Below are 16,041 nucleotides of genomic sequence, written 5' to 3'. Positions count from 1 at the left end.
CTCATTTCCAAAATACAAAAGATGTCATCACTTTATTTAACCCACACATTTCCAACAAACAGTTCCGGTACGCATCGTTTATAGCTCTCACTCAGAGCTTCACATTTTCAACTCAATCCCTTTACATTGCTGCAGTAGATCCCACAGCTTGATGATACCCAGAGCAGAAATTAAAACCAAACCATACATCATTCGGGATCATCGCTCTGTAGTTGTACGTAACCGATCTTCTCGAAGAGTAACTATAGATGGTTACTTTGTCCACTACCCATCCGTCGTATCCTCTCCTGTAGAGGTATACATAGCATATCGGATACGTGCACGGTCCATTTAACTCGTATTTGTCTGTAGAGCAGCGCTCGAATGCCCTTGAAGATGGATCGTCAATCCTCGGTATGTATACCTAATCAGTCACATAATGTTTGATGAGCAAGTAGCCATTTTGAGAACAATGGAAATGAGGAAGAAAATAACTCAAAAAGAATTAAACCAACTGTTGAAGAACCCAAAAACTAAACTATACGTCGTACCCCGAAACTTTCTTATACTACAGGAATGAGAGTACTACTCTCGTTCATTGTCAACCACATCAGCATCATTTAAAAATGACATAAAGTCGAACGAGCTTTTAAGCAAAAATTATAGCACGATCAAAGTACTAGTTTAGTCATTTCCTATTTCTGAGTTTTTAGATCAAAGTTCGCTTGATTTTCCAGAAACATTCTAAACCTGCATACAAATCTTGATAACAAAATATGTGTTCATCTCTGTTCTTCCTAAATATTAATGGAACAGCTATTTTGATCCTTTATAGTCCATTAACTATATCCATAAAAGGGACTAAACTCAACAAAATACCCCAAATCCAACACAAACAACTACGAAAGTAGCACCATCCATTACCTACAACAAACCACAAATCTTTAAAAGCAGAAACATAATTGAGAGTACTACAGATTCATTTCATGATGATTTCATTTTGAATAAGTAGTGTTTATATGCTTAATTTTCAAAAACTAAATATCAAATACTATAGGCCTAATGTCAACATGTTTTCAAGAAGTATGGGGTTGAGTTAGATGAAATTGGATCACTGTTCATCAGACAATCCCCAGATTTCTAGTGCTCATACTTAACCATATACACACAATGTTCAACAGAAATCACAAAAGATAATATGGAACAGTACTGATTTTACATTGGGAGTGAAATTCTATTCCAAAATGAGAAAATACCTGATTGCCATAAGCATCCCCAAATGCAATACTGATCTGGTCTCGAGTATAAACAGGTGATCCACAGCTTGTTTTAATCGTCACCGTGTACGAACAGCTCCTAGCATTCTATACAAACACAAAACAACAACAACAAGAAAAGGGTTCACGAGTCTTAAGTCTAAAATTACGCGAATAGCGCAAAAACCCACATCGATTATTCATCACCAGAACAGAAAATCAAACCACACACTGCAAATTTCTACGAAACGAACAAATGGGTGATTCTAATTTGAGCGGTTTAACACATTCATGATGGTTTTTCCCCCAATTTTTCTGGGGGGGAAAAAATGGCGCGGTCTCGATCGTAAGAAAAATTGTGGTTAAAACAAATCGCAATTGCTCACCTGGGTATTGTTGATCTTGAAGGATTGAAGAGGCTGTGGCTTCGACTGTGGGTGGGGAAGGATGGATCGAGAAGATTCTGAGAAGCCGAAGAGGACCAGGAGGAAATAGAGGGAAATAGTTGCTTTCTTGAAGGATTCCATGGCCTCTATGCTCTGCTCTGCACTGCAATTATTGAAGGGCTCTTAAATATAAAGCCACGCGAACTCCCAACTGCCACGAGAATCACCCGAGCGTTGGAGACATTTTTCTAATAGATCTCTTCCTTTTCCCCTTTCCCCCTTTTTGTTTTTCCTAAATAAAAATTAGCTTTAATATGACTAAATTAATAAAAATAGCTCTAAAATTAGTATTTTTTTTCTAAAAATATCTTTAAATTTTTAAAAATTTTAATAATATTTTAAAATTTAAACAAAAAAATCTAAAAAAATACATTTATTATAAGTTTATGATGAAACCGTTAACATTTTGTTTAAAGAATAGTTTTGTATTTATAATGATATTTCAAAAATACTTTTCAACTTTGAAAAACTTTAATTAATACCCTTAAAATAAAGGTATTTTTAGACCTTTTTAATAATATTTTTAAATTTAAACAAAAAAAATTTAAAAATACATTTATTATAAGTTTATGATGAAATAGTTAACATTTTGTTTAAAAAATAGTTTTGTATTTATAATGATATTTCAAAAATACTCTTTGAACTTTTAAAAACTTTAGTTAATATTCTTAAAATAATGGTATTTTTAGACCTTTTTAAATTTAAAATTTAACGACAAAAAAACAAAGATTTTTTTTTTTTATAAGTTTAAAACTTAAAACAAAAAAATAAAGTTTAAAGATATTTTTATTAATTTAGAAAAAAAAAATATATATATATATATATATATATATATTTTTTTTTTTTTTTGGTCATAGCCCAATTATACAGAAACAAGAAGTACAACTCAACCTCAGCCAACAAGCATTAGAGGACGTTGAATCCTCTCATTTGTTCTTGAATTTTCAGTGAGAGGCAAGACATTGGCACCCTCGAGAGCAGCATTGGTGTTTTGACCCACACGACGTCAGATCTAGCCAGCAGCCTTTGTCAGTAAGACCTTCAACCTCGACATTTCCTTTCTCTTACTTCCATTGTTCTGCAAATCATCTGGTTTTAGGCGTTTACCCTTGTTTGCGATCATGTTGGCGTCGTGTCGTTCTCCTTTCAACTCTCGCTACCACTTGTTTAAGCCCACCACTAAGCTTCAGTGTGCTTTAATCCATTACAAACTCGGTTTAAGGTGAAGGCCACAAGGCAATATTCCTTATATACAAGTATTATAGCCCTTAAGTACAAAGTTCGAGTATTCATGTTTGTATGCACTATTGTGCGCCGAAAGCGGAACAAATGTACTCACAACCACAATGAACGGAATAACACAAAGAGACACCTAAATATTTACGTGATTCGGAGAGAAGAAGTTCCCCTACATCCACGGGTAACAATCAATCACTAATAATCAAAGTGTTACAAGTGAATACCTCACTATCACACTACAAAAACTCTCACCAAAATGTTACTCAAGAAATAGAATGTGACACACCAGACTCTCTCAAATTTCAATATCAACAACCTCTTAAACAAGCCCATTATATAAAGACAATTGTTTGGATTAATATTAAAATATTACAAATTAATAACCAAATTAATAATATTCTTATTTAATCAACAATTATAAATTTAGGGTTTAGGATAGGACAATTTTACAACATGTGGAGTAGATCATAAAAATCAACGTGACAACGTGTGAATAAATAATTGTATACTAAGTACACGTGGAGGGAAATGATTTGATGAAAGAAAAGGATCTTTGAAAAATGACGTACGGTGGGCCATCCCTAACCTTATCATTGACAACACCAGATCAGATCATATTGATTTCCCGCCTTTTCATCTGGACCGTTGGATGCTCCACAAAATTGTCGGTAACCTCTATCGCTTGCCACGTTCTTTGGTGGCTAGCCAATCATGCCGGAAGACATATTTTATGGAAAAAAAAAAAAAAGAAAAAAATCCGTTCGTGAGTAAAATTAATAATAATTTCATCTAAATTATATATATAAAAAAAAAAAAGTTGACATGATATATCTTAGAAAAGTTGATGAATTGACGTCAAAAAAATAATTTGCCATGCAAGAATATTATTAAGTATATTTCAAGAGATTTAAAAAATCATTTTAATTTTAAATTTTAAAAAATTGAACAAACCAATATTCATGGGTTTTATTTTTTTTATTTATTTATTTAAACGTCATTAAATGTCATCCATCTAAGTCATAGAGGAAATTAAAATTTAGTTGGAAATTTGTGTGGCTCTAATTTGCTTGGACCATACTCCATATACAGAGCCTTGTCACTTGGGCAATTCTAACCAATGTTTTATATTTCATTATTATTATTATTATCATTATCATTCACAATAAGGAAATTAATGCTTTTCAAAACTAATCAATTATTTATATCATTTTATTCCCTCTTTAACCCTCCCCAAAGATATTACAAGGAAAATAAATATATATATTGTCCAACCCACACTCCAACCAACTACTTTATAAAAAAAAAAATTATATATATAAATACAATAATGTTATATTATTAAAAGAATAATTAAAGTAACAATTATTAAATTAAAAGTTTGTATTTAAAATAAAATTCGGATTCATAAATGTAAGCATAAAAGAAAAATACATAAATAATGTCGATTTCTTTTATATATATATATATATAATAAAATAAAATAAAATAAATAAACTACATTTTACTTTAGTGAATCAATAATATTTTACTCAACTTTATCCTTTTTCATATGCTTGCAATCATTCCATTTATGCATAAAACTCCTTCCATTTTCGTTTCCCCTCTGCTTCTTCTTCTTCTTCTTCTTCTTCGCTGAAGCTGAAGAAAAAATCTGCAGAAACAGTACGGAAAGCTTCGAGAAAGGTATTTCCATGCCTCTGCTGCTCTTCAAATTTGTTTCTATTTACTTCTTCTTCTTCTTGCTCATGTTTCTTACTAAAGCGTGTGTTATGAGTTCGTTCGACTATTTTACTTTTCAATCGCTTCCTGTTCTGTTAAATCTGTGTTGCTGCGATTAGTTCTCCGATTTTCTTTAGTTTTCTCTTCAAATCAATAACTGAATAGGATCGGTTTAGACGATCTTGCTACTCGACGGAGCTCTGCTATCTGATTAGCAGAATGCGACAGATCTCCGCCTCCTACGGTGGTTAGTCGCCGTCAGATCCGGTGACTCTGAGTGCCGTTTGGGCTGTAGGAGGGGACGGATCTCCGACCTTCGGTAGTCGGAGAGTTGGACGGCCGTCGACGGCTGGAGTACCGTCGAGAGAGAGTGAGTCCGTACGTAGGAAATTTTTATATTATTATTTCTTATGTGCGTGTGGTTGTGGCACCACTTGCTGTTTATCGCGTTCGCTCGTGGGCTCCGCCAGGTCTATTCATCGAAAACCCACAAAGAACGTTTTACCTTTCTTTTTTGGAAAATAATTAGGATCTAAAAAACCTTTAAAATATCCTTTATAACATTAAAGTTTCAATAATAACGCACCAACTTTCATTAGTTTTAAAAATATTTATCATTTAATTTTTGATGAACAGACTCTCAGTAATAGTAATAGTATGATATTGTCCACTTTGAACATAAGTTCGGATGATTTTGCTTTGAGCTTTCCAAAAAGCCTCAAACCAACCAAGAGAGTATTCCCTAATTATAAACACATGATCATTCCTTAAACTAACAGATGTGGGAGTTTCATCATCGGCAAATACTTTCATAAAAATTAACGAGAATAAACAAATTATTAACATTCAAAAGATTGGTGGTAACAATTTAACATAATAAACTTTAAATGCTTAAAATAATCACAACTAGAATTTTGGAGCATCAAATTGTGGGATGAAAAATGAATTATTGATGAACCCACCTACTTTATTGTCATGAATGAAAAATTATAGTGTATAACCTTCCTATTAGTTTTCATTAAAATACTTTTGGTGTTGATTTTGAGGTTAATAAATTTGATTATAGGGCCTAATTCAAGAGGATTATGTTAATTTTGTGTGGCAGTTGAGAAATGGCGCACATTCTGCTTCATGGCACCCTTCATGTCACCATTTATGAGGTGGATAAGCTTCACTCCGGTGCTCGCAATTTCTTGAAATCGGTAACTCTCTACTTTATCTTAATTAACTTTTTTTGAGGTGGATAAGCTTCATTCCGGTGGGAGCTAAAAGTTGATAACTTTTTTTTGGGTGTGCAGTTGGTTGAAAACGTAGAGGAAGCAGTGGGGTTTGGCAGAGGAGTAACGAGGCTGTACGCCACCATTGATTTAGAGAAGGCAAGAGTTGGAAGAACAAGAAGACTCGAGAAAGAACATTCAAATCCAAAATGGTACGAAACTTTCCACATCTACTGTGCTCACATGGCTTCCAACATCATCTTCACTGTCAAAGACGACAATCCCATTGGAGCAACCTTAATCGGCAGAGCATATTTGCCTGTCAAAGAGATCATAAGCGGTGAAGAAGTTGACCAATGGGTTCCTATCTTAGACGAACGCAAGAAGCCCATTCGTGGAGACCCCAAAATTCATGTCAAATTACAATACTTCGATGTCACTAAGGATCAAAACTGGGGTCGTGGCATCAAAAGCTCCAAGTTTCCTGGAGTTCCCTACACTTATTTCTCTCAACGACAAGGTTGTAAGGTAACTTTGTACCAAGATGCTCATGTTCCTGACAACTTTATCCCCAAAATTCCTCTTGCTGGTGGCAAGTTTTATGAGCCAAATAGATGTTGGGAAGATATTTTTGATGCAATTATTAATGCTAAACACATGATTTACATTACTGGTTGGTCTGTTTACACTGAGATTTCTTTGGTGAGAGATAAAAGAAGGCCAAAGCCTGGTGGAGATATGATGCTTGGTGAATTGCTTAAGAAAAAAGCAAATGAAGGAGTTAGAGTTCTTTTGCTTGTTTGGAATGATACTACTTCTGTGCCTATCCTGAAGGAGGACGGGCTAATGGCTACTCATGATGAAGATACTGCTAAGTTCTTTGCTAATACTGATGTGCATTGTGTTCTGTGTCCTCGCAATCCGGATGATGGGGCTAATGTTATTCAGGATATTGCCGTTGGGACAATGTTTACTCATCATCAAAAGATTGTTGTTGTGGACAGTGCTTTGCCTAATGGAGATCCAAATCGAAGGAGGATTGTGAGTTTTGTTGGTGGGATTGATCTTTGTGATGGTAGATATGATACTCCATTTCATTCCCTTTTCAGGACTTTGGATTCAGCCCATCATGATGATTTCCATCAGCCAAACTTCACCGGTACTTCCATAAACAAAGGTGGTCCGAGAGAGCCATGGCACGATATCCATTCCCGCCTTGAAGGACCGGTTGCGTGGGATGTTTTGTACAACTTTGAGCAGAGGTGGAGGAAGCAAGGTGGAAAGGATTTGCTTGTGAAATTAAGGGAGTTGGATGCCATCTTCATCCCTCCATCACCTGTCATGTTCCCTGATGACTTTGATAGTTGGAATGCTCAAGTTTTCAGGTCCATCGATGGCGGGGCGGCTTTTGGCTTCCCCGACTCGCCCGAAGAAGCAGCCAAAGCTGGACTTATAAGTGGAAAGGACAACATTATTGATAGAAGCATCCAAGATGCTTACATTAATGCCATTAGAAGAGCAAAGAATTTCATATACATTGAAAATCAGTATTTCCTTGGAAGCTCGTTTGAATGGAGAGGTACTGATGTGAAGCCGGAGATGATCAATGCCCTGCATCTAATCCCAAAGGAACTTTCACTTAAGATTGTGAGTAAGATTGAAGCTCGAGAGCGATTCACTGTGTACGTCGTCGTCCCGATGTGGCCGGAAGGATTCCCAGAGGGGGGAACAGTTCAAGCTATATTAGATTGGCAAAGAAGAACAATGGAGATGATGTATAAAGATATAGCTCTAGCCCTTAGAGTTAATGGCATCGAAGAGGATCCTAGAAACTATCTGACTTTCTTTTGTGTAGGCAATCGCGAAGTTAAGAAGCCTGGAGAATATGAGCCATCAGAATCCCCTGATGAAAATTCCAGTTACCTTAGAGCCCAACAAGCTAGGCGCTTCATGATTTATGTTCATGCCAAGATGATGATCGGTACGTTTTGACTTTCTCTTAGTTCTAGAAATTCTCTTTCCGTAGATATTGTCCTTTTTCGCCTTTTCCTTCCAGAGCTTTCCCTCACCCTTATAAAGAATGTTTCGTTCCTCTCTCCTACCGATGTGTGATCATGAGCTATTCCCAACAGATGACGAATTCTTGCCGAAAAATGATGACCCATTCTTGCCCGAAAATGAAACTTGTCATTTAACCTTAAACCTTAGTAAAATTAAAACTAGCCTTATCTCAGAGGTGGTAGTAAATTTTAGTTGAGAAAGCTAATGTTATTTTGTTTAAAACAGTTGATGATGAATACATAATAGTGGGATCAGCCAACATCAACCAAAGATCAATGGATGGTGCAAGGGACTCAGAGATAGCCATGGGAGCTTACCAGCCATTTCATCTGTCATCAAGAGAGCCAGCAAGAGGCCAAGTCCATGGCTTCCGTATGGCATTATGGTTTGAACATTTAGGATTACTCCATGACTCCTTCCTCTTTCCAGAAAGCATTGAGTGTGTAAGAAAAGTTAACCAACTTGCTGATAAATATTGGGACCTATACTCAAGTGAAACCTTTGAACACGACCTTCCCGGCCACCTGCTTCGCTACCCGATCAGCATCTCCGGTGACGGTGAAATTACCGAGCTTCCCGGGTTCGAGTTCTTCCCGGATACTAAGGCGCGAGTCCTAGGTAACAAGTCTAATTATCTCCCTCCGATCCTCACTACTTAAAAGTTACCACTTTTCCTAACTGTTGTATAAAAGAAAATGCTGGCTTTCCTGTTCTTTCTCTTCAAGTTCTGCCTTTCCTACTCTGCTGTGATGGGAACGCAAGAAATCCTCGTGTTTGTGAAATGGTTTAATGTTTATGAATGTGATTGAAGTTGCTTTCTAATAAAAACAGGGACTTTGTTTGTAAGGGATTAAGGGTTGATTTATGTTATTTAATTTCTTAAAAAAATTATTTCAATCGGATTTTAAAATTTAAAATTCTGTATATACATATAAGATACAAAATTAAAATTTTGACTATAACGTATTTAAGTAAGATAAATGTACATACGAGTTGGGTTAAGAAAAAGACTAATGATACAAGTGTGAAATCCACGTGTCGAAAACTGAGTTGGAATCCGTAGTTGCGTTGTCCAGAGTGGGTCCCACCTGGATTTGACTGTTCATCCACTCGGACTCTGAGAACTCTTCCTTGAGGGGTTTGAATGAAAGTTGACTGCTTACCTCAGCGCCTCACCGGCTGCCACTGCCCAATCACCATCACCAATATTTAATATCTTTTTCCTTAAAATACTATTTATTTTTCAAATTAGTTTATAATATTTTTAATAAAATTTGAAACTTCATTTTTATCGAATTTGATTGGATAATAATATAATAATAAAACCTAATATTTTTTTTGGATAACGATGTATAAACCTATGTGTAATATAACTAGTCAAATCGGAGAATATCTATCGGCAGTGAGCTTAAACTATTACAAATGGTATCACAAGAGACATTAAAATCAATTATGAGATCACACGTCAATTTGAGACGAAAGAAAAACGATGGTCGAAGCAACGGGATCCATATAATTAAAGTCTCCAATCGGCCTCACCCACACCCACTTGCTAACTAAAGTTGCTTTCCCAACTCAACTCCTCCACCCATTTTCTTCGATTGGTCAAGATACAAAAGAATCCCACAAACGAATTCAACTTTCGGCTTCCATTTTCCTCTTTCTTCTGTTCCCTTGTTCCCTCTCCTTCTTCGCCGGCCATGTCTTCCATTCTGAGCTCTCAAGGTCTCGTCATTGCCACTGCCATGGTCGTCTCCTCCACTGCTCTGTTTCTCGCCTTCTCTAAGCACCACAAGATCACTCCAACCCCCTCCAAATCCCTTCTACGTTCTTGCTTATCTTCTGGTAATTTCACTTTCTTTATTCATATTCTTTCCAACGCTTTTCTTCTTTGATATCATATTGAATCATTGGTTGCCATGAATTTGACATCATATCGAAGATTTGGGGCTGAAACTTTTGGTGGGTTATTGTAAATTTGAATTTTTTAGCATGTTGTGGACATTTGGGGCTGTAAGTTTGGTGGGTTTTTGTGGTTAGATGATAAAAAGAGGGAGAAGAACAAGAACAAGAACAAGATGAAGAAGGGGAAGAAGGTGAGATTTGCAGAGGATGTGAAGGAGCCAAGAGGAAACGGAGAGGAGTACAGGAAAGAGCACGATGAGAAGATGGCTATGGCGGAAAGAAGAAGAAGAACAACAACAACAACAACAACAAGGAGCTGCAAAAATCAAACTCCTGCAAATCAACTTGCTTTGTACAATGGAATTCTTAAACAACGATCGCAGAGGATCCAATGTTCATTTTAATCAAAGTCTTTGCCTTTTCTTCTTCTTCTTCTTCTTCTTCTTCTTCTTCTTTCGTTTTTGTTTTTCATTGTTTTCTGTGTGTTTCTGTTTCTGGTGATGGATTTAAAGTGATGTTTATATTAATCTACTCACCAATCTCCAAATTGGGGAGGTTCTGTTAATTAATCAAAAGTCAACTAAAAATTCACCTAAAAAATCTCAAATTTGTCAAATAAGAGCAGATGAGATGAGTGGATATTATGTTGTATGACTTCTTTTTTTAGATGATGTATCGTCCTCTTCAATTACGTTATGGTATGTCTCTCTTTTAATTTTTAGGTATGGTCATATTATGGCGCAACGTTTACTTATCGTTACTATTCTCAAAGACTTACTCGGGAAACAGAATCTAGCTTATTGCACAATGAATTATGACACTAACTCAATATCGTCGCCATAATAACACAACATAAGTTAATTACGGACTCACTCGCCTTATGTAGGACTTGACATTTGAGACTTGGAGTGTAGATAGGAAATGGTTGTGCACATCTCATATTGGACATTCATACGCCCCAATTGTCGGACTTCGGCCCAAAACTCACTAGACAGTCAATGACAACTAGTTCCTAGATACCCTCGTCTTAGTCGGGAAAAGTATGTCTCAACTATCTCTTTGGCCACTTAGACACAACATATATTCTACACGTAACACATAACCGTACACCCCTCGAGATGCAGCATTTCCCTTCGACCAACTTTCAACTAAAGACGTTCAATTTGATTTTGTTGCACATTTTTTCTTCTTGTCTTTTAATATGATCTCAGTTCTTTTTCTAATACAATTAATCTCGTATCTTTAAAAGGAATTTTAGAATTTTGTCTCCTATATTATTTTATATAGTCTAAATTTAGAAAGTCAAATTTTACTAAAAATAACTTTATCTTTACCTTTACTAAAGTATAAATCCAAATTACATAAAGATTTAAATTTCACAGCTAAAAATAGATCCCAGGTTAAATTTATTTAATCTATGTAATTAAGAAATTAAAATTTAGTTTAATTATAAAATTTTGTAAATTGATATAAACTAAAAAATAGTTTCTATAATTGGATAAAATAGTGGTAAGTAGTTCTAACAATCTTTTTATTTATTTATTTATTATTTATTATTTAAGGGTAATTTAACTGTAAAAATATTCTATGTTACCGCCATTTCCCTCTTCTTCCATTTCTTGCCATTAATTGAAAAAAAAAAAAAAAAAAAAAAAAAAAAAAAAAAAAAAAAAAAAAAAACCAGAGAAGAAGAGGGAAGGTAGAAGAAGAAAGGGAAGCGGACAAGCTGAGCTTGTGAATCCTCGAAGAGGCATTTTCGATTTCAGGAAGCACGAGAGGGGCGACCCGTGATATTGTTCATTCAAGGTCGACCCACCTTTTTCCTCGAAAGTTTCAATTTCTTTTTCTCTCAATTTTTAATTTTGATCTATGGATTTCTCGAACTTGCTTTTGTTTCTGCCTTTTATCTTTACACCCGTGAATCATTTTCGATTTCAGAAGCGGCTCGGCTCTCTCATCTTTTCTTCCTCGAATCGGATTTGGTGCTTCCTGGATCCGTTTTGGCCTTCTGGGTTTGCTTTTTAGACCTTGCCCTATACTTGGGGTAAGTTCTTTTTTGCTGTTTTGGATTTTGAATTTATTAGTTATTTGATTGATGCAATGGGCGTGGCATTGTTCTGTTCGCGAAATTGGTTATTGGCTGTGTTTGGTTTCTTAAAAGAAATTGTGGCAAAATGAAGGGAGGGATTTAAACTGGTTACCTACCTGATTTCATCTTAATGATTGAACCATTTCTGCTGCTTTAATATTCATTTGTTTTGTTTCTAATGGACTTAATCTTAGCATTGAAATCCAAAGATCCAATGGCTTAAGGGGGATTCTCTCAAGTGTAATGGACATATGGGAAAATGTGAATAGCTATTGAATGAACATCATAGATATATCCCTGTCATGCTACAATGGCATCCGCTTTTTCTCCTTTTGGTTTTTTTTTCATTGTTCACTATAGTTTTGAACTATGATGTGGCTGGTTTTCTAATGAGTTTCTTGATGAACTGTAGTTTGTAATAGAGCATTGGTTGCGTTGAAAACTATACAACTCTAAAGTTACGACCTCCGAAGTATATTGATCCAAGGCTTCTTGTAACACACTTTGAAATCACAAGCACGCGTGGTATGGACAACAGTGCTAACCAGTCACGGGGTGGTGATTCATCAATTAAAACCGAACAATTACAAGAGGATTCTAGCAAAGCTAACACTCCTGCATTTGTAAATCATGGTAAGTTCTCATTGCTGCTACAATTTCTTGCAACTTCGCTTCATTAACTTGTTGCCATAGCATTAAAGTCGAGAGCAAAGGCTCCAATGCCATTTTCTTAAATGTCAAGTCTTGATCCTGTCTGAGTTGATGCAACACTAACACCAAACAATCATCATGGGCTCGTCTAGTAGTCAATAACGGCAGTGAGAATAATAAGGAGCTCAGTGAGATTAGTCGAAATGCGTGCAAGTAGTCTCTAATACTCAGCAAATATATATGTAAGAAATAAATACTACGACCAATACATAGTTTGTAATTTGTTAGAATCCATTTACAAGCAAACGGTAAAGTAGCTGTACTACACTATAAAAAAACAAATAACAAAAGCAATAGCGTTTTGAGGGGGCTCACTCTCCTACAATGAATTTCTATAGCACTATGTCTAACTCCACACTATAAATTCCTCTATTTGTAATCAATCCCACCCTAACAAAGTACCAAGTAATTGCTATTATGTCACTACTAACATTCTCAATGTAACTCTATTAATACTCTTACTCTGATATCATTATTCTATCACCTTGCATACGAAAAGGTTGCAGCTTAGGAGTTTCTATGTTCAACAATATTGTCATTTGTTTAGGTGGTGGTTTGACAGTTTTAGTTGTAGGTCTTCTTCTCTGGAATCAAAATAGGCAGCAATGGCTGCTGAACAAAAAGGCCAACCGTAAAGAACAATTGATTCGAGAACCCAAATTGAGGTAAGTTGGTCACTGTTCTTTTCTATAACCAAAATTATTTGTATATCCATAAATGCATCTGGAAAGTTTTGAGTTCTATTTATAGTGCTGTAATTAGATTATTGGCAACCCATTTATTCCAGTCCATACTGAAAACAATTTATTAGTTACTTCTAGATACTCCCATTGCCAACTTCTAAATTATGCCCATTTTTTAGAAGCATTTATCCGACGTCTAGAAGATCTTTTATTCTATACATTTTATGTATGTTTTCCAAAACATTGTTACGAGTTTCTATGATGCTTTTCTTCTAATGTGGCCATGATTTCACATCCCTACTATGTGTTTGGTCAAGTAGGCCTATTATAAGGTTAATTCTTCTATGGAATTTCTTTTATGGAGTTTGTTTGGAGAACTTTTCCCAAGACTTTTTTTTTTCTTCTTGTTTTCTATTTTCAAGTGTTTTTAATAATTAGGATTGTATGGAAGGTAAAAGGTCAATGATATTGTTGATATTCAAATCACCATTCTCAAACGAGCAAGTTTCTTTGTTTGGAAAAAAGGAATTTTTTTAATAAAGAAGTTCCAAACTAGTCTAGTTCCAAGCATTGACATTTACTTCAATGAAATCATTCATTTCTAAAAAGTCTTGATATTCTATTTCAATACTTCAACATGTTGATACTTGTCAAACTGAAGGATTGCTGGATGATAAGAAACCAGAAAGAAAAATTGGTTATAACACTCTGGTTTCTCTGAATCGGGAGTTGATTATTCTTGAACTTTGTTTGTTGCATCTTTGTCAGCACTCATTGTCTCTGCATGCCTAAATCCTTCTGGCTTTGCAGTTGGAATGCAACGTACGACAGTTTGTTGGGAAGTAACAAGCCATTCCCACAGCCTATACCGCTTGGTGTAAGTGTCCACCATATCCAACTTATATGCTTCTTGGCTGATCAAGTTTTCTGATTAATCTTGCCTGGTTGGTCCAATCTTGAAATCTACAGGAAATGGTCGATTTTCTCGTGGACATATGGGAGCAAGAGGGGCTGTATGATTGAATATCATGGATGGAATGTAAGATATTTGAAGGTTAAGCTAGACTCCGGAAGCTCCCTGAACTGCTGAACTAGAACTATAACATCTACAGGTTCAATTAATTGTTAAGTTGGCAACTTGAGCCAATACCAAAATGTAGCATTCTGCAAAAACAAAGTATCAATCCATATTATTACTGATCACTGTTCAGCTTGTTGCTCAGGCGTCTTGTGTTCTTCCCTTGGGGTAGTTCTTTTTTAATCAAGTTCTTGTCTGAAACTTGAGTTGCTTCCTTCTGTTGAAATGGTGGACTGTGTGTAGAGAGAGACAAATGTGTTGATTGTTTCCAATATTTTATCCATAATTTGTTTCATTATATATAAAATTTTGCTCCCTTCTATGAAAAATGTTTATCTCAACAGCCATATCACTATTAGGATTCAAGTAAAGCAAGATACACAGCACCAACAAAGCGTGCCACTCTATAGTCTTGTCAAAGACAAAATTTGGTTACCGTACATGTACAATCATTTTTCAGAGTACAGAGGACGGTTGGATGCCGTGTGATGAGAGGACAAGAGAGCGTTGACTTTGAACGAGAACCGTTGATGATTCTCAATCAGGTGGTGTCAGTGTATCTACATCAATCATGTGGTGTTCAGATATGCTCTCTCTTCTTCTTCTTCTACAATTGTAAATGTTGATGTGATGATGCAGAGACAGAGGATCTATGGTTTTGCTTTCTTTTCTCCGTGAATATATAAATATATATTAATTTTATTTTACTGTTTGATTTGCAGAGACTGAAAATGGAGGAACTATTTGTGATTGACGGCCCCCACTTTATTTGATTCCTTCTAGTTTTGAACTCACCAATGCCTTTATGAGTTTAATATTTTCCATGGAAGCTTTAACAAAATCTGCTGTTCTTCTATTCCACCACTGTTTTGGGGAAGCTTTTCACTTTCTCATCCTTTCCACCATGCCCACCAATTCCTTATATTGAAATCTCTTCCTTTATCTCTCATAAGACACAGAGCTTCTCTCACTCAGCTCCAATGGCTTCCCCAAGCAATCTTCTGAAACTCGTCATCGCCGTTGCTGTGGCGGCTGTCTTCTCCCTCTTGCTTCCTCTTCCTGCATTATCAGGTAAAGAAAGAACACCCTTTCAGCCGTTTTTTCATCAGCTAAAAAAAAATTTATAACTTTTGTGTGTCTCAGCTCCGGCAGCGGGGGGCGGCGAGAGTTTGTGGAAGAAGATGGTGTTGGGATCGAAGCCGCCAAGATGCATAGGTAAGTGCTTGAATTGCCGGCCGTGTACGGCGTCGCTGGTGGTGCCGGAGCACCGTGAAAGGAAGGGGTTTGAAGCTGATTTGAATCGTAGAGAAGAGGATGATAGCTATTATCTGTTGCATTGGAAATGTAAATGTGGGAATAAGCTTTATCAGCCATGAGAATATATGGTTTCCTGGGTTTTGCCATTAATGGAGTTGGGTGTTGTTTATGGGATGGTGGTTTTTATGTACAGAAATGAACATGTTTTAGCTTCTTTTGTACTCTGTTTTTCTTCCCCCCTGTTCTTTTGGATCCATTTTTGTCTGCCTTGCTGCCATTTTCCAAGTTTTTGGAATTGGAATCACAATTTGTGTGGATGAGTTTATTTCATTTATTTTTATATTGAATACATCGACTTTTCATATAATATTCTAATGATTTTTTAAAATTAAGTCAAATGT

At 35.8% G+C, this 16,041-nt stretch overlaps 5 protein-coding genes across 7 annotated transcripts; 4 read left to right on the top strand and 1 right to left on the bottom strand.

Moving 5' to 3' along the window:
* Nucleotides 1-4: 4 nt before the first annotated feature.
* LOC111789406 (embryo-specific protein ATS3B) lies at nucleotides 5-1,885 on the bottom strand. Its single transcript, XM_023670170.2, has 3 exons — nucleotides 1,622-1,885; nucleotides 1,236-1,343; nucleotides 5-403 (listed from the first exon to the last, which is right to left on the bottom strand). Exons 1-3 carry the CDS (start codon nucleotides 1,760-1,762, stop codon nucleotides 122-124), a joined length of 531 nt encoding a protein of 176 aa, XP_023525938.1. The 5' UTR covers nucleotides 1,763-1,885; the 3' UTR covers nucleotides 5-121.
* Nucleotides 1,886-4,443: 2,558 nt separating this feature from the next.
* On the top strand, nucleotides 4,444-8,763 carry LOC111788025 (phospholipase D alpha 1). 2 transcript variants are annotated; one of them, XM_023668159.2, is made up of 4 exons: nucleotides 4,444-4,603; nucleotides 5,745-5,841; nucleotides 5,938-7,837; nucleotides 8,143-8,763. In XM_023668159.2, exons 2-4 carry the CDS (start codon nucleotides 5,752-5,754, stop codon nucleotides 8,574-8,576), a joined length of 2,424 nt encoding a protein of 807 aa, XP_023523927.1. In that variant the 5' UTR covers nucleotides 4,444-4,603; nucleotides 5,745-5,751; the 3' UTR covers nucleotides 8,577-8,763. The 2 variants fall into 2 exon arrangements, with proteins under 2 accessions (XP_023523927.1, XP_023523928.1); XM_023668160.2 differs by having other exon boundaries at nucleotides 4,465-4,603; nucleotides 5,706-5,841.
* Nucleotides 8,764-9,479: 716 nt separating this feature from the next.
* Nucleotides 9,480-10,250, top strand: LOC111789004 (uncharacterized). The gene is made up of 2 exons (XM_023669615.2): nucleotides 9,480-9,762; nucleotides 9,958-10,250. Exons 1-2 carry the CDS (start codon nucleotides 9,618-9,620, stop codon nucleotides 10,224-10,226), a joined length of 414 nt encoding a protein of 137 aa, XP_023525383.2. The 5' UTR covers nucleotides 9,480-9,617; the 3' UTR covers nucleotides 10,227-10,250.
* Nucleotides 10,251-11,467: 1,217 nt separating this feature from the next.
* On the top strand, nucleotides 11,468-14,482 carry LOC111789349 (uncharacterized). 2 transcript variants are annotated; one of them, XM_023670092.2, is made up of 6 exons: nucleotides 11,468-11,628; nucleotides 11,761-11,866; nucleotides 12,324-12,544; nucleotides 13,197-13,287; nucleotides 14,116-14,182; nucleotides 14,275-14,482. In XM_023670092.2, the coding sequence occupies exons 3-6, from the start codon at nucleotides 12,439-12,441 to the stop codon at nucleotides 14,326-14,328; spliced, it is 318 nt and encodes a 105-aa protein (XP_023525860.2). In that variant the 5' UTR covers nucleotides 11,468-11,628; nucleotides 11,761-11,866; nucleotides 12,324-12,438; the 3' UTR covers nucleotides 14,329-14,482. The 2 variants fall into 2 exon arrangements, with proteins under 2 accessions (XP_023525860.2, XP_023525858.2); XM_023670090.2 differs by having other exon boundaries at nucleotides 14,074-14,182.
* Nucleotides 14,483-14,678: 196 nt separating this feature from the next.
* LOC111789350 (EPIDERMAL PATTERNING FACTOR-like protein 8) lies at nucleotides 14,679-15,974 on the top strand. Its single transcript, XM_023670093.2, has 2 exons — nucleotides 14,679-15,454; nucleotides 15,527-15,974. Exons 1-2 carry the CDS (start codon nucleotides 15,364-15,366, stop codon nucleotides 15,757-15,759), a joined length of 324 nt encoding a protein of 107 aa, XP_023525861.1. The 5' UTR covers nucleotides 14,679-15,363; the 3' UTR covers nucleotides 15,760-15,974.
* The last annotated feature ends 67 nt before the right edge of the window (nucleotides 15,975-16,041 follow it).

Source organism: Cucurbita pepo, chromosome 2 (assembly GCF_057944985.1).
Source record: "Cucurbita pepo subsp. pepo isolate OVF chromosome 2, ASM5794498v1, whole genome shotgun sequence".
Taxonomy (NCBI): domain Eukaryota; kingdom Viridiplantae; phylum Streptophyta; class Magnoliopsida; order Cucurbitales; family Cucurbitaceae; genus Cucurbita; species Cucurbita pepo.
This window is presented reverse-complemented; position numbering and strand designations above follow the sequence as displayed.